The sequence below is a fragment of the Rhipicephalus microplus genome, chromosome X (assembly GCF_043290135.1).
Source record: "Rhipicephalus microplus isolate Deutch F79 chromosome X, USDA_Rmic, whole genome shotgun sequence".
Taxonomy (NCBI): domain Eukaryota; kingdom Metazoa; phylum Arthropoda; class Arachnida; order Ixodida; family Ixodidae; genus Rhipicephalus; species Rhipicephalus microplus.
In genome coordinates, this window is record NC_134710.1 from 448269043 (window position 1) to 448287272 (window position 18230).

Sequence of the window (18230 nt, forward strand, 5' to 3'; positions counted from 1 at the left end):
TCGACCCTCAATTGAAGGTTGATCAGGAGCCTCTGCAACAGACGTCGCCCGTATCCGACCTCAAAAGATTTAATGATGCCTTGATTGAGAAGCTGCAGCCTTGCCGTGATGTTGGACGGCAAAAACTTGACTGTGGTCTTTTTAAGATGGCTGACCACATGATGTGCTCAATAATTTTTTACCAGAAGACAAACATTGTGGTTCGCCTTCTCTAATTCGGCATCCCATGCACGCATCCATTCGGAAAAGAGGTCCCACGTCATCCATGCTTTTTTGTTGAACGCAAATCAGACCGGGAGGCTCTTCGCGTTTTTGAAGCATCGCGGCGACTTGCTCTTGCCCGATAACGAACGACCGCAGCTTGCAAGAGCCATCCATGTTCGTCACGAGCAAGATCGAGACGCGCACTTTTCTCATTTCCCCTCCATGACGAGAGGTCCCTTTAAGATCGAAAGTCTTGTTCGGCAACATTTGCCAGAAAAGCACCCTTTCGTCGGTGTTGTATATGTCCGACGGTAAGAAGCTGTCTCGAATGTTCGGCCACTCTTCAGAGAGCCGCTTCTCTATGTCCTGGCTCTTTGTCGTGCCGCTTTCGCCGGAGAGGGTCTTTCCAGCGATGCCATAGCGATTCTTGAAGTGTTGCTGCGAACCGGTGCCACCAGTAAAGTCGTCCACCCTCAAAGCTGCAGCGAACCACTTTGCCTTTTCCATTAGCATCGGGCCATCAACGGGAATGTTTTTCGCCCTAGTATGCAAAAGCCAGGCGTACAGCGCTTTTTCAATGTTGTCGTATGCAGAAGCACGCATGCAACAAGCCTTAGAACGGCACGACTAGGCAGCCTTCACCTTTACATCGGCTTTGTTCCAGAGAATCGTGCTCAATGCGCTCCGAGGAATGCCGAAAGCTTCTGTGACCGACGACTTCTCGCCAGCCTCCACCCGCCGAATGATGGCGGTTTTGGTCACCAAGTCTAAGTTCTTGCGCTTCTTCGCGTCCATGGCTACCAGGGCCAAGAAATGCCGCGCACAAGTCGGAAACGTGAGAGCGGCGAGTCGGCGCCTGAACACTAAGCCAGCACAACAAAAATAAAAAAGCAACAATTGCAACAGGGTCCTACTCCTGTTGAAACACGTTCTTGGCGGTGGCAATGCCACTTGGGCTTTTTAAAACAAGCAGCAAAAAAAAAAAAGAGGAAAACAAAAGACCGCCAGGGGTGTACAATTCGCAAATGCATGGCCTTCGAGATCTGAAATAGCCGTTGTTGCATGGGGTGCCGATGGAAACAGATCTCAAGGACTACGTTTTTTGGGACTGCAAGCCAGAGTGCGGGATTAGCTTGAATATGCACATTGTGCCGAAGGCGCCGGTGCAGGCTATCATGTAAGTTTTTTGTGGTGCTTCAAGCGTTGGCATACTTATTAAAAACGCTATACCGTACCTTGCAGGCTGAATACCGCAGCAGACAAACAGGTGCACTCGCAAGCGCTGTGCAAACTTATCGAAGCAACACAATCACATTCTCGACGCGCGCACACGCGATAAGGATCCGTAATTCTTTTGAAATGCGACTGAATAACGGCTGTACGAACTTATTGAAGCAACGCGATCACATTTTTGACGTGCGCATGAAAAGGGTCCGTAACTTTCTTGGAACGAGACTGAATTGTGATCAGTGTCACGACTCCGGTGCGGCACACCGTTCGATATACCAAATATGTCGGCGTACAAGTGTTCGATATATGCGCACATGTGCCCTATACTTTTACATGTGTTTTTCAAGGGGATTTTTCGGCTGTTCGATATAGCCAATAATTCGATATATCCGAGTTCCATATACCCGGGACTGACTGTAGTTGCCCCTCAAACACTCAACAGTGGTGAGAAACCTCATGCTCTGTCTTGGGAGCACAAGAAGCACTACATGCCAAATCATTGGAAAGTGGGCCAGACAAGCAAGAGCAGAACGCTCTTCATGACATACCCGAGGCGACTCAGAGCAACCCAAGTTGCAACAACAGGTCAGAGCAGATGCCAACAGTAGAGGGGGATCTGGAAGGAAAGCTTGTGACCGTATTACGAATACCGGATGCAACACCGTAGTGGTGAAACGGTCACTGGTTTCTGAGTGCCACCTAACCGGTAACACCCGTACCATTCGTTTATTAGACCGATCAGCACAAGACTCATAAAGCAAGGTTGTACCTTGATTCTCCGCTTTTCAAGGGTGAGGTACTTGCTGTTTGTATGGATGTTGTGCTAGGTAACATTGAAGATGTATTGTCAGAGACAGACCAAGTACCGAAGCTGGCACGACGACGAAAAGGCGCACGGATTGACTATGATCCAGTTGGTCCTGTACAACAACTTGAAGACGCAACCTCATTGGATAGAGGACAACAAGATGATGCGATCGTAGCTGCAGGGAAGGAAAGGAAAAAGGACAGAGAATTGCATGTTCCTTCGATGCAACCAATGGATATCATCCGGAAGAGCTGCAGAAATTACAGCACAGAGATCCCACATTAGAAACCTTCTTCGCCGCATTGGGGAAGTCATATAGAAGAAGTCAGCAGTTACCGAGTTTGTGCTGATACATGATTTTCTTTTTCACATGGCAGAAAGGCGAGACATGGAGCAACTTGTAGTCCCCAAGGCCCTCCGCAACACCAAGAAGAAGATAGCTCATAAAGGCCTTCAGGCGGGCCACCAGGGGCAAAAGGGGACAACAGATTGTGTCCTTACAAAGTTATATTAGCGGGGTGTGCAGGCGGATGTCATACGGTTCGTGAAGTCATGCGACATATGTCAGTGGGCCGTGCCGAAACACCTCGTTGGAAGAGTTCCATTGGAGAATATGCCTATCATTGACACAGCTTTTCACAGGGTCGCTATCGATATTATCGGCCCTCTGTCCCCATCACCCAAAGGATGGGGACAGAGGGACAGTATGTCTTAACCATGGTAGACTTTGCTACGCGTTATCCGGATGCAGTGGCCCTACCGAACATCGAGACGGAACGCATAGCAGAAGCGCTAGTAGAAATGTTCTCCGGTGTAGGAGTGCCACGAGAGATAGTCAGTGACCATGGAAAATTTTTCATTTCAAATCTTATGCAAGAAATCAGTTAGCTACTTTTGTTTCGACAACTACCCACAAAGCCATATCACCCTATGGCCAATAGACTTATAGAGAGATTTAACGGCCCCCTCAAACAAATAATTCGCCACATGTGTCGAGAACGGCCTCAACACTGGGATCGGTATTTGGCTCCCCTGCTTTTCGTTTACCGGGAAGTTCTGCAAACAAGCATTGGATTCTCGCCTTTCGATCTCTTTTACGGTACATTTGTACGCGGGCCAATGTCAATTCTTAAGGAACTGTGGACAGGGGCAAACATCGATTCTGACACGAAAACAATACATCCAAGTAGCCCATGAAGAACTCCTCAAGACCGAGATCACGCAGAAGAAATATTACGATAAGAAAGCAAGAGTTCGTCAGCTATCACCCGAAGATAAGGTATTACTACTGCTATCATCAGATAAAAACAAGCTAATATTGACATAGAAAGGACCCTTCAAGGTCGTGAATATGACTATGTAATAGATCTCGGAGCTCGAAGAAGCTTATTTCACATTAACCTTCGCAAGAAATACGAGGAAAGAGAGCTCGAGAATGAAGTAAAGCATGCTGCTCTTACTATACAGTCAGACACTGCGCACGAGCAAAAGATTCCCTTTGTTGCTCTGCATCAATGGGATACATACAGAAATGTATTAGTATCGACTGACTTGAATGCACTGCAGACAGACCAAATTAATGAACTTCAAAGGGAGTTCAATGGCACGTTTTCTTATGTACCGGGCAAGACGAACCTTGACGAGTGCAAGTTACGTCTTACCTCTGACACACCGATCAAGGTACCCCCATACCCTATACCGTTCCCTTCCAAGAAAGTGTCGAAAAAGAAGTACAGGACATGCTAACACAAGGCATCATTGAGCCTTCAGAGTCATCGTATTAAGCGCCAATCGTCGTTATCAAGAAGAGAGATGGGAACATAAGACTTTGTATTGACTTCAGGCAGCTCAATCAAATTGCAGAACTGATCCCTCGAGTAGACATGACGTTTCCAAAATCGGTCAGAGCCGGTACTTTTCAAAGTTCGATTTTACGAAAGGCTACTGGCAGGTGCCAATGCGCGAATCATCGAAAGCCTTAACTGCATTTCAGTCTTCGCCTGGTCTTTACCAGTTTCGGTTCATGCCTTTTGGCATCAATACCACTTTTGCGGTGTTCACTCGCTTCATGAGAAGAGTGGTGGAGGGCATACCTAACACAGTAGAATCTCGATGATACGAATCTCGCGGGGTCACAAAAAATATTTGTAATAGCCGAAATTTGTATCATCAGAACACATGCAAAACTAGCTAAACACTGAGTCAGAAGCAAACTCACTTTCGGCACTCGAAAAAAAATTATTTTTTGGAGAAAAAATCTTTGATGTCTTTCTGCTTTTTTTTTTTTTTTGTCAAGTCACTCAGCAGACTTTTCTGGAATCCGTAAAAACGCATGCACATGTCATCACTGATTTCTTCAGCAGCCATAGCACACCTCCGGACATCAAGCTCATGCAGAGTTTCAGCCGCCGGTGGTGGTCGTTCGCCGTTGCACTCGTCTATTTCCTCGCCATTGTCGCTGGAATCGGCCACCTCACACGTGGCCTCATTGACAATATCTTCCACTGTGCGCGCACCACAAGTGGCAAGATTGTCATCCACCGTGCAAAAGTAGTCGGCCGAACACCCGGCATCAAGGCGTTCCCAACCCTCAATGGGCTCCTCAGACTCGAAAAGGACCGCTGGCATCTCTTTGGGAATCCTTAAAGAAGCTACATTTACCCAAGTAGTTCACAATGTTAGTCGGCATTACTCTATCCCAAGCCATTGAGATAAAATGGATGGCATCCAAAAGGCTTATTTGCAGGCCACCTCTGTCTTTTCTATCGATTTTGGCAAGGAGGTGGCGCACAAGAAGGCTTTTGAAATGGTGCTTGACGTTTTTTTTATAATCCCAGCGTCAAGCGGTTGCAAGTGCATGATTATATTTGCGGGCAAAAAAACCACCTTCACATTTTGAAGCATCACTTGCTTCGGGTGGGCGGCACAATGATGAAGAATCAGAAAAATCTTCTGATTCTTGCAGGCCATTCTTCTGTCAAGGAGAGACCGAAATTCTTCGAACAGGGCCGCCGTCATCCACGCTTTTTTGTTTGCGCGATAGACGCATGGCAAATAGCTCTCACACTTGAAACACCGAGGCTTCTGAAATTTTCCAAATAAGGTCTTAAGTTTTTCTGACCCGTCAGCGTTACAGCACAGAAGAACCGTTATTCTTTTTTTTGCTTCTTTTGCCTCCTTGACACGCTTCACCTTTTAAGCAAAGGCTCTTCTCAGGTTGAAGGTTAAAAAATAGGCCTGCCTCATCTGCGTTAAAAACATCACGAGGCTCATACCCCAAGATAAGCAACTCCAGCTTTGAGAGCCAGTCGCTAACAGTGGTCTCATCAGCCTTTTTAGCTTCCCCACAGATGCTTTTGTACAAGAGACCGTGTCTCGTCTCGAAACGATGGAACCATCCATCTGAGGCCTGGATCCGTCGATGTGCAGAGCAAGTGCGATCTCGTCAGTTTTTTTTACGCAAAACTTTGCCGTCAATGTTCACACCGGCTGCAGTAACCTTCTTGAACCAGATCAACAAAGCTTCAAGTTTAATGGGTTGGGCTGTCTTTGCTTGCTTTGCGTTGACGCTGAACAAAAAGCAGCACATTTTTCAATATTGTGTCCCGCTGCCCAACAATTGTGCTCAATGTCGACGTAGCGAGGCCTAGCTCTTTAGCCAACTCCGTGCGTTTTCTTTTGGGATCCTCACTGACCGTTCGAAGAATGTCCAGTTTCTCCTTAAAGAAGAGAGCCTTACGCTTGCGAGTCATGGCTTGCTCCGACTCCGCAAAAAGGCACAATGAAGCAAATACGTGTGCTCGACTGGGCAAGACAGTGTCGACAGCCTTCGCACTACAGTAACCACATGTCTGCACCAGAGAACACCCACCACCAAACAAAACCAAGATTGTATTGGATTTGTGTGGATGGATGGATGTATGGATAGATGGATGAATGGATGGATGCATCTGGCTGTGCCCTTTAGTACAGTGTTCTAGAAGGGGGTAGTGGGATCAGCAGCCAGAGCGCCCTACGCATTGAAGCAAGGCGGTGAATGCGGACGAGACCCGAATGCTAGTGGCGGCGCTTTAGTCGCGTGGGCTGGCTAGCGTGGCTGCTGCTGGTGCTTTGCGCACCGTTGTGACGGCCGCACGCATGGACAAACGAACACACCCAGCAATCAACCTAGACCCACGAACTTCCTAATTGTCATTAATGGCCTGTAATTTTATAAACCTGCTAAGACCGTATGCTCGGGCAAAGTTGACCTTAACGGAGCTAGTGCAAAAATAGTTCTTTCCTGAGTGCGCAAGATCCTCCTGCTCAGGAAGCCAGAGTTCCTGCAGTGGACCATCTGATTGAGAAAGGGACCCCAGTATCAGCTGAACGCATGTTTCAAAGTATTCCTGCAGAGCACAGAGAGTTGGTAGAGCAGAAGAGCGATGACTGTCTAATACATTATATGGCAGGTTATGTTGCTCGAAATTAAGTTTCTGAAGCACTATGACTGCATGGCCTGCAAGACCCTTGTTTTGGAGGCTCCTAATAGGAAAAGCATAAACACTGAGTTCACAGTGATATGTGATGACGGAAGTTTGTTGTATCCCTCACAGGAGCTTTTTAGGCAGTTAAGACATCTTCACTGCGTGTTTCAGCCCAGAGAAACTCTCCAGGGACAGCACAGTAGATGTGATGTTGCTGGTGAATGAGAACTTTTGTAATGCCCTAGGTTGCAGTCAGCATCCATATGCGCTCACAACAGAGTTGACCAAGTTCTATGGGCTGACCATGCTGCATTTTCATTTAAAAGGACTCAAGGAATCGCGACATGAATGGCGTAAAAAGAAATTGCATGCGAAGATCAGCCGCTGCTTTTAATGCCTCTCTCGTTGCAGCCATGTACTTTGAGAACACTGTGGTGTTTTGTGCCAATAAAGTTTTTTTGTTGCTAGACTTGTTTTTATTTTTTTTTTACTATGTCATAAAACTTCGCCATCTAGGGTCACTACTGCAGCCACGCCATAGTGGCATCGTCTTGGGAATAATTAGGTACAAAGCTCTCAGTGGATATGTAGAAACATAAACGAAACCGCTCGTAATGAAATTAATTTAGGGCATATGTTCGGAATGTGTTAGTACATGCGGCACTGCAGTTGCTTGGCGTAATCGTATTGTGAATGCAATTGACACCTAACGTATGACTATTGTGAGTGGCAAATGATATGGACAATTTAACCATTCAAACTTTTTATGTCTACAGTGTTCGCGAGCCTTTAGTTTACCAATCGGCTGCATCATCCTGCACCCGTTTTCTGTGCTTGTTGGGTCAGCTTTATTTTCACCCTAGCTTAAAACCTCCGCCTGTGCAGGTTTCTCTGCGCTTGTCTTAACTCATAGGAAGTTTTCAAAAACATGCTAAATAACTCCGCGCTTCCTTTTTTTGGTGAAACACCAAGTGCACACGGCTTTCTCTGCATTGCTGAGGCTTTGTGTTTCGCGTTCCGTACAGCTCACGAGCTGGTTGCGCCATCTCGCGGCGTCTACATCAGATGTCACACCCTCGCGCTCTCTCTCTGATTCCACTACCCCCTTCTAGAACTCTGTACCTTTAAATCGGACGATGGCTCATGGATGGATGGATGGATATGGCTTTACCCTTTAGATCAGGCGGTGGCTAGCGCCACCAAGCCGTAGTACTTATTGAGCCAAAATCTAGCTTTATTTTTTTTTTCCTTTAAATAGTGAGGTTGAGGATTCGTACTTTGCACTGAAGGGTTTAATTTTCACTTATGCCTTGACTTTAGTCACCAATCAGATAACCTCCTTCTAGTTAATTCTACCTGCTTAAAGTCTATTTTGCCCTCCCTGTTCCTAAACCCCAGTGCTTTGAAGAACTCTGTGCCATCATCCTGAACTATATGGTGAATCCCTTTACAGAACATTATCAAGTGTTCGACAGTTTCTTCTTCCTCTCCACACACACTGCATACCGTGTCTACCCCTTTGTATTTGGCCCGATATGTCTTGGTTCGTAATACTCCCATCCTGGCCTCAAACAGTAAAGAACTACCCCGAGTATTATCATAGATCCTTTCCTTGGCAATTTCCTGCTTAAAAGTTTGATAGATCTCTAGTACAGACTTCTTAATCATGCCGACTCTCCACATGTCGGTCTCAGCTTCCTTCACCTTCTTCTTAACCAATAATTCTTTTTGGTTTGGCCCCCTGCTGCTTTCTAAGTACTTACCAGTCAATTTCCTGGTTCGCTTCCTCCATTTTGTATCGACATTCTTCATGTACAAGTAAATGAATACCTTCCTTGCCCAACGCTCCTCCCCCATTTCTCTCAATCGCTTCTCAGATTTTAACTTGCTGCTAGCTTTTCTGCCCTCGAATGAGGGCAGGGAAGCTAGCAGCAAGATTCGCTCATGCCACCGTCGCCAGCGCCCTCTGGAGCCTTTAAGTGAAACCACAAGCCACAGAATTCCGGCGAATTCCGGCGTCCGAGATCACGCAGATCTTGAAGTCTGTCACTCGCCGCTTCCAGGCGGCGCTGGCAACGTGCCAAACTGGCGGCGTAGCATGCATTTCAGCACGTGCGTGCTGGCTGTTAGCTTGCGCGGCCGTCAGTGAGGTGGCGTTTATTCATATCAAACAACTCGGGTGAAAAATCAGTTTGTAACAACCGTACTTTTGAACATAGTAAATTAATGGGCCTTGGCCGGGATCACAGAAAAATTCGTATCACCCCGAATTTCGTACCAGCGGTGATCATATCATCGAGATTTTACTGTATACATAATTATTTTGATGATGTGCTAGTCGCCACACAAACTAGGGACAAGCACATCGCAACGCTCACGCAGTTCCTATAGCATGTCAGAGCTGCACTATTGACAATTAAACCCTCCAAAAAAGAGGTCGGCTTCAGATAAGTAAAATTTCTCGGTCACATTGTCGACCATAGTTTTCTTGGACCTCAGATAGAGGGTTAGATAAGATCCAGGCCGCAAAGAGGCCACAAACAAAGAAGTAAGTTTGGTCGTTTCTAGGCCTCACCGGGTATTACAGACACTTCCTGCCCAATTACACCGACGTGACCGCTCTATTGACTGAACTTACCAGGGAGAGGGCGCCCAACAAGGTTACTTGGGATCAATCTCAATAGCAAGCTTTCGAAACGCTGCTACACCTACCCTCCAGTCCAGCGTTACAAACTCCTGGTCGATAGCAATGTTGCCTGGTCGATAGCAATGTGTCCCGAAAATTGCCAAACAGCCAAAGGAGAAAAATTCAGTGCTAACTCAAACAAAAAGAGCCCAATCGGGCTAGTAGCAGCTCAATCTGGCAACCCTGACAAATTATTGCAGCTGTTGTATATATTGTTGTATATATTGGCGAGCAAATGCGTACAACACTGCTGCAGTCCGAGCACGTTCACGTTCAGTACTTCGTCGTCGTCATCCTCAGGCATCTACTTAGCCCGTGACAATATGACCAGTAGGTCTAATGTTGCCGAACCTGGACGCCTCATGATAATGATGTTGATGATGACGATAGCACTGGACAATGCCAAAACCAAAACTGCACACTGGAGCCAGAAATTATTGAGATCTGCATATAATACTGTACAGAAATTTTGCATAATAAAATCCAAAAAAAATCCTTGGACTATACATGCGCTTTTATGGTGTTATTTGAACTACACAGCTGTGCATAGGAGGATTTGACAGTAAAAACTGTTTTTATCAGCCACAATTAACAAAAAAAAAGGAAACTCACAGCTCGTTCCTCGCCAGCTTCCCTGCTGCTAGTGCAGGGCCCCAAGTGGTGTCCTTGGAGGCACAGCCGGCAAAACACAAACTGCAAGGACATGTGGTCAGTAATATCATCCTCTTGCTTTCTGGCAATTTCATTTTACTTATTCTGCACTGTACTTTAGGGTCAACACAATTCTTCCACACAATTGCAAAACATGAGAAATTTCCAATACAGGTTACTTTGCCTTTGTCAAGGTTACAAAATGTGACTCCATGCAACAAAGAGGATCTCACATATAGTTAGCACATTTGAAAACCATCTAGTCCCTTGAGAAAGATGCATAGTGCAAAACAGTACAAAAGACAATGAAATAATATAACTACAACAAAGAAGCACTATAAATATACAAGATTTGTCCAGAAAGTAGTGGGATTGAATTTAAAAAGAAAATATTTATCTGCAATTCTTACACACCACCTAAACTGTTTTGAATATATGGCCCTCGTGTATCGACACCACATTTTCAGTGACTCTGGCAATCAGTGAAAGCTCCCAGAATAAAGGAACTAAAATGCATTTCAGCTCCCTTGTCATGACCTCTTGAATGGTCTGGACTGAGCCGGGGTGCCATCCGCTCTTTTCAGTTGGGGTAAGAGGTCGAAGTAGCTTGAAGAAGCGACATAAAACTGTAGGGTGGCTGGGGAAGCTGTGTGATTTCATTTCGGTAGAGAGGCTCATGACAGCACATGAGAATTTGTCGGTCATAATTTTTACTGGTAATAGACAAGTTGCAAAAAAAAAGAGTTTGTTGCAGCCCCATCTGTACATATGTACAAGACACAGCCAATGCCCGCCATTGTGCATGAGCAGTTTCATGCCATTCACTGGCGTGCCTAGGACCTAGATCACACAAAATGCTCTAATGGAAATGACATGTCTATGTTAATGCTTCTTTTCACTCGCACAAGCGGCGTGTTTTTGCGTGTTTTTTTTTTAATTTGTTTTCATGCACAATGGCAGCTCAGCCCAGTGTTGCTTGAACACTTTGGGGCTTTTTCTAGTGTTGCTGGCATTTATGCGACTCGTCAATGAAGGCAGCCAGCATGATGTTAACGTCACACTGGAGGAAGTGGGATTGTTGACAAACTCTGGTGATTGTACGGTCAGATGCAAAAATTATTGTAAAAAGCAAAAGGAAGATTAAATTTAAAAAAACGCAACAAAAAGTCGACTCTTGTCTTATATACCGGTTATTGGCAGAAAAAAGTGGAAGTCTCGCAAAAATGGGCAGCTGAGGTCAAAAGCCTCTATTGCCATCATGAGCATCAGCAGCGGCGCCATTGGGCAAGGCTAGGCAAAGCCTACAGTGCTCTGGCAACGACAATTTGTTTCAGTTATCTACTGTCAGTCTGCTGTTTTCTTTTTTTTTTTTTACTTATTTCAGAAAGGAGTGCAAGTCGACGGCAATTTACGATAAGCTTTAAGAAAAAGCTGATCGAGTATGCTGAAGAGCACGGCAACCTGGCGGCACAACGTGAATTTGGTGCATCAGAGAAAAGTGTCCGATACTGGAGGAGTTAAAAGCAGCGCATCCCATTCTGCAACAACCAAAAAAAAAATTGCATCATTCTGTGGACGAACTGTAGTGCACCTCAAACTGGAAACGCTACTCCCTGAATTCGTTCGGAAGCTGCATGCAAGGACGCTACCCGTAAGAGCGGAGTGCATTCGCGTGAAAGCTCTCGATATCGCACGCGACTCTGGGCCCACAAGGGTGCAATTCAAGGGATCACCATCATGGGAGCGCCGATTTATGACGCGGAAGCACTTTGCGCTGAGGCGGTGTACTTCCGTCTTTCCGCAAATGCTGCTCGGTAATGCATTGAATGGAATGGAGGACGGTGCAGACTGGGACGTTACCAGTGAAAAACAGACGTAGTCAGACTCAAATTCAGACAAGTCTGAGTGACAGCACTTTGTGGCCTTCCGGCATTCAACTACATAAGATCAGTGTCGAAATAAGAAAAAATGTCACGACAGTGCAGATGGTTGTGTCACGTATTTATCAAGGTAAAGGTGCGCCGCAATGCTTTGCGATTTTAAAAATGTCTTTTTCAGAGATTCAAAGTTTGGGGGGGGGGGGGGGGTTCGAGCTGTATTCCTGTTTCTATAATGAGCACCCTGCAGAAACTTTTATGAATGTATATTAGAATAGAAAATAGTACAATTTGTTGTAAAACTATGAGGAAATTGTCTATTCAAGTAAATAAATGTACTGTTCAATGTGATTGATTAAATCATTCGTAAAAAACACTGTCATCCGAAAACCGCCAAGTATTGCTTTTTTTCTAGCTCAATTTACAACAGTTACAAGCTATTTCACTGAACTTAAAGACATAATTTTGCAATATGGTTTAATAGTAGTAATAAACTTTTCACAGCACAGGTCAATCTAAATTGTTTGGCAGGTTTGCGCCTAGCAACTATACTTCAACCACGTAGAACTTGCCAGTATGCTCCAATGACCACTCTAAATTACAGTGGTAATTTTAATTTAGTGCATTGCAAGCACACTGTCTTATTTTTTTTTTCTAAACACCACACAAACAACATCTTGGCCTATGCTCACCAAAAATTATGACGTTTCTTTTTTTGCAAAAATGTAGCAGGTTTCACTTCCTGGTGCACTTTGGCACAACTGGCATCGCTATCACACCACTGTACAATCACCATCAACATTCCAACTCCCTGAGTCATTTGAAACCAGAGAATGATGTGTGGACTAAGGAGATCAGTAGCAGGATTTCATCAGTAAAAGCTCATTCATTTGAATTTCACGGGGGCACCCAATGAGTTCAAATTAAACCGAATCGGAACATAACAAAATTAATTGTAAAAAACACTACGAATCAAATTCGGGTTGTTGGAAAATCACTCAAAATATTTATGTACGAAAAGAATACGTGATCACTTTCTCCTTCTCTTCTTTGAATGGAATTGCCATAGCCTTGTTTTCCAACGCGTGCATTTGGTGGAAAGCATCCTTTTAAGAAAATAAAGAATAGGGGCGCGACACGCATAGCCTCCATTACCTTCGATGCTGAAGGCAGCATCAGCGCCTCATCCGGTGTCATCCTCACCTACATTGACGACGGAGGCTTCTCTTCCAGTCATCTAGGCGATAATATCATCATCGGTGATTGTGCCGCAGACCCCAGCACTGTGATACGCATCAACGTAGTTGTCGAATCTCATGCACCTCAGTGCATCCCCCAGTATGATAGAAATGACCTCTACCTCGCGCTCGTCGGGCTCGCAACCTGTGCGGTCATTGGCCACACAAAAGCCACTGTGGCGGAAACAATTGGCAACAGGTGTTGCCGTAACCTGATCCCAGGCCCACACCAACATATGAAGGCCATGAGCCTTTCGTACCTGTGATGCACAACACCGAATGCTCTGACATGTGGCACCTGTAAAAGCACTTCAATGACCCCTGTTATGTTGTCATTTTAAGAATAGAATTGGCAATACTACAGTGTTCGCAGGCGCCTAGCGTAGCTTCTCCAACAGTTCAGGGCAGCGGTTATAGAATTCGGGACCAACTGCCATCATTCGTAGTAGGCGAGGACATGGCGAAGTATCTCGTCAAGTTTGAACACGTCTGTGAGCGAAATGCTTTGGAGCGGTCTCTTTGGGCGCAGAACCTGTTAGCTCTTCTTCCCGGCGAAGTGTCCGACGTGATAACTTGCTTGTCGAGGGAAGCGTTTGAGAGCTATGACGAGGTTAAGGAAGGGCTCTTGAGACGTTATAAGTTGTCACCCGAGGCTTTCAGGCGAAGGTTCCGGTAAGCTAAAAAGGGGAATGAGTCACATGTTTACTTCACGTTTCGTCTTAAAGCCGATTTAATTGAATGGCTCAACGACGAAGGTGTTTATGACGACCACGATAAAGTGGTAGAATGCATTGCATTGGAGCAATTCTACCGCTGCATCGAGGAGGATGTCAAGCTTTGGCTGCAGGACAGACTTGGTGAAGTACAGCTAAACAGGGCAGCAGAGTTAGCTGAGGAGTATTATACGATGAAGAACGTACAGCGCGAACACAAGACGGGAATACTAAAGAAGGGACACAGACAAGCGCAGCGCTTGTCTGTGTCCCTTCTTTAGTATTCCCGTCTTGTGTTCGCGCTGTACGTTCTTCATCATGCAATACCAACTAGCCCAAAGTTTCACTCTTCTAAGTATTATACTCGCCGAAAGTTGCATAGCAGGGCAGTGCGCGATGAAAAGGATGAAAGAAAAGAGGGTTTTTCAAAGAAACCTCATCAACGGAAACCCGCTCCGCACCATATTATCAAGAAGGACCCGTCTCTTACGAAGGACACTGTAGGGGAAGGGCAAACGGATGCGGAGAAATCGAGTGAGGTTCCTAAACAACGCACTGATACCACACGGGCGTTTGAATCACGGCAGCCGCTAATCTGCTACAACTGCAAAAAGGAAGGGCACATCGCGATAAAGTGTAAGCAAAAGTTTGCTTTTGCAACAATTCAAGAATCGGAAAAGAACATGCGGTTGTTAGAGCCGTATCTCCAAGAAATTAGGGTGAATGGGAAAACGTGTCGAGCACTTCGTGACTCAGCGGCAACCATGGACGTTGTCCATCCTTCATTGGTGTCTCCGGATGACTTTACAGGAGAATGCGCGTGGATCAGGCAAGTCGCCGAGGAGCATAGTGCTTACTTACCAATCGCTACGGTTGTTATTGGAAGCCCGTTTGGTAAGCTTCGCACCGAAGCGGCTGTGTCTGCCCCGCTTCCCGATCGTTTTCTTTATCTTTTCTCTAAGAATTCAGAGCAGCATCTCAAAGAGCAGGGCAAATCGTTCTTCCCCAACTTAGCGTACATGGCCCTCACATGATCGCAAGCGCGGAAGCTTTCGCAGGAGCTTGATCTTGTTTAATGCTGTGAACCTTCAAGTGACCTTGGCGGCGAGTCGACGGAACGTCAGAGAGGAAATTCTCCGTGTGAGTCATGTGAGCAGTCACTCGAGCGGCCCGTTGCCGAAGCGACCGGCGTGGTTTCGGTAGCAGGGGGAGACGACATGGCGCCATTGAATCAGAGCGAGAGCGGAGCAACGCTCTCGCCTGTAGCGGAAAGTTGGAGTAAGCTGTCGAGGGTTGATCGAGGAACGCTCATTCGAGAGCAGCGTGAGGACCTCTCGATTAAAGCGCTAGTGGAAAGCCACAAAAACCGGGCACAAGTGCTGTCAAAGGAGCACTACGAGAAATCGGTGAAGAAGCGCGTTTTTGAAGTAGGAAGTCAGGTAATGCTGCTGCGGCCGTCCAAAAAGAACAAGCTTGAGGTTCATCGGGAAGGGCCCGCGAAAGTAGTATCGAAGCTTTCTGATACAAATTATGAAGTGAAATTAGGAAGGCGGCCAAACAAAATTTACCACAGTGACTTGATGAAACCATACGTTCAACGTCAAGCGGTCGTAAATCTGTTGTTAAATGCTTCAGAGGAAGAGGGAGCAGAAATGTTTAGTTCTAGTGAGGTAATCGAAAGGGGATCGGAGGTAATCTTGAAGCAGTTGAACCTAGAGCCTGGCTTAAGTGAAGTCCAGAAGGAGGACCTGAGAAAGATTGTTTCCGAGTTTGGAGACGTGTTTTCGGACCGCCCCGGAAACACAAGGGTGATCGAGCACGATATCGAGCTAAGCGGTGAGGAGTAAATCCGTAGCAAGCCGTATCGTTGTTCCCCTGTGCAACGTCGCAAGTATGCGCAACTGTTGGTACCGCATAGGTATCGTCGCCTAAATGTGGCCGGTTACCGAGATAGAGCATGATGCTCCAACAGCTCAACTTAGACGTTCGCTACAAAAAAAGGAAAGCTAAATGCTAATGCAGACGCATTGAGCCGTGCGTTTAGTTAGTACCTTCTCCACCTTTCGGTTTCTCGCTGGCGATTCGGGGCAAAATTTTGACCTCATTACGACCTGGGCTGAGCGCTCTCGTTTAGAGTGAGCTTAAGGAGCCAACTTTATGTTCTATTCTATTTGGTTACGTTGTTGTACGTGTAAAAAAATTTGAGTTGTCATTTTAACAGTCTTGTGTCCCACATGTGCCTCTTGATATAGAGGGAACGAAATTCCGATAAACACGTAGCTAGGTATATGTTGTACTATACTTTGTCTGGTGTTCTGTCGGGTGACCGAGGGCACTTGCTTGTGTCGTGGGTTGTCTGTGGTCGAACCGTTCTTGACAAGTTGCAGAACCATCGACAAGTGCTGAAACCAAGGATCGTCAGAGACGAGCGAAGCTGGTCGGCAAGTTGTGGCGAAAAACCAGTGGAGCTGGGATCCGTCCTCAAGAATGGGATGTGTTCCCTGAACAGAGTCTGGAGCTGCATTCTCCCCATGACCTTGGAGACGAACCTGGAGGCACCTGGCGAACGAGCGCGCCTGACATCCAACCACGTGGAAGCAGCTAGTCTTTTCGGCGCATTGTCTGGCGGCGGGGGTGCTGTTATGCCTGCGAGTCGACAGCGAACGTCCGTGCCTCTGAAAAAGGCAATCTGTGTCAAGGCCAGCCCGCGAGTCCGCCTGACGCAAACAACTCAACGGCGTCAACAGGCGACGGCGCCTTTCTGGCGTGCACGTGCAGTGAGTCACCTCAGCAAGCGAGCCCGTCGAGTAAACCGGCGTCTTCCTGTCTGGCGGCTGACGCAATGCCTAGCGACGTCACTCGTCCTTGGGTGCAGCCACCTGCAGCGCAGCCTCTCCAGATTCGATGAGAAAGAATGACGCGGCCCAGCTGCGACCCCACTGGAGGAGTCTGACCTCATGACCAGCAGCGCTTCTGGTTGGACATTTGGGTTGGACCCGGTGCATATAAAAGAAGCCCTGCGGCGCGTCGAGAGCGGTCCTATGTGAGAGCCGACATGTGTGTCGCAGTTGAGCTGTGTGAGCTATGTGATAGAGAGTTGAGCTATGTGTTAGCAGTCCTATTTCAGAGCAGACCTATGTGTTAGAGAGGAGAGCTCGGCTCTTCGAGTCTCTGTCGGCCCCAGTGCCGAATTTGTAACGCCTCTGTATATATGCTGTGCATAAACCTTGTTTAACTCACCGTCGTCTCGTCCACTCGTCTATCAGCTCTGCGCAGAAGCAGTCGCGAGCTGAGAAACCTACGCTACCAAACAGCTGGTGACCTTCCCGGCGGAGTTCGAAGCAGTGGCGCCTTCGGGACCGTGTTGGCGTCGCCGTCTTTCGAAACAGTGGTTGCAGCGGTGAAATTTCGAGGCGCCCTTCGTAACGTCGTCGGAGGCGCGCGCCGCAACACCCCCTGGTTCATTTGTTGTAGGGCTGCCGTTGTGTTTAGGGGCAAAAACGGAAGCTTAATCGCCTTCAAGTCCACATCAACCACGTGCGCCGAGCAGTTGTCGACCACCAAGAGCACCCTTTTGTTAGCTAATTAAAACATGCGGTCAAGCTTTATCAGCCACTGTTTGAATATTTTCCGCATCATCCATGCCTTGCAGTTGGCTGTATAATACTCTGCCGATAGGTTGCAGATCTTGAAACAATGAGGCTTCAGGCCCTTCTTTATGATTAGCAGTGGTAGTTTTTCAGTCCTGGGCATGTTTACTGTGAACAAGACAATAAGGCGCTCATTGCTTCTCTTCCCGCCAGCAAAGATGTTGCCTTTGTAGGTCAACGTTTTGCTTGGCAGCAGCTTAGAAAAAATATAGTGGTTTCATTGGCATTAAGTATATTCATTGGCATTAAGTCATTGGCATTAAGTGTGAAGGTGTTCTTGCAAGGCACTGCTTTGCCACTTTGCTCACATCTCGCAGTTCACTTCTTTGGCTTCGCCTGACACGGTGCGGAGCACAATCTAGTGCATTACCTGAAAATGATGAAGCCAGACCTCTGAAGCTATAAAACCATCAATGTTCATGCAAAGCCCATAGTCTCCTGCCTTCGCCATAACGATGGGGCCACTCAGTGGGATGTTTTGGCTCGTCATTTCTTTGATCCAGGCGAGCACTGCGCACTCCAATTCGAGATGCTTCGCCGAGCAGAGTTTACTAAAATTAACTAGAGAGACTCTGGCACTGCGATCGTTTAGCGACTACGGGTATGATGGGTATACACACATTTGCCTAGTCTTCGTACTTGCGGGCGGCAAATCGTACTTGCGGCTTCATTTTTTTGCTGGTTTCGGTTTCATTCTGAAGGAAAGA

At 46.6% G+C, this 18230-nt stretch overlaps 1 protein-coding gene across 4 annotated transcripts in view; it reads right to left on the reverse strand.

Moving 5' to 3' along the window:
• park (E3 ubiquitin-protein ligase parkin) overlaps positions 1-18230 on the reverse strand; it is a 134701-nt gene that overhangs the window by 30952 nt on the left and 85519 nt on the right. For all 4 annotated transcript variants that reach the window (XM_037413141.2, XM_037413140.2, XM_075880594.1 and 1 more), the window contains one exon: positions 10007-10087. In XM_037413141.2, the coding sequence (XP_037269038.1) occupies positions 10007-10087 (81 nt within the window). The remainder of the gene's footprint in view (positions 1-10006; positions 10088-18230) is intronic.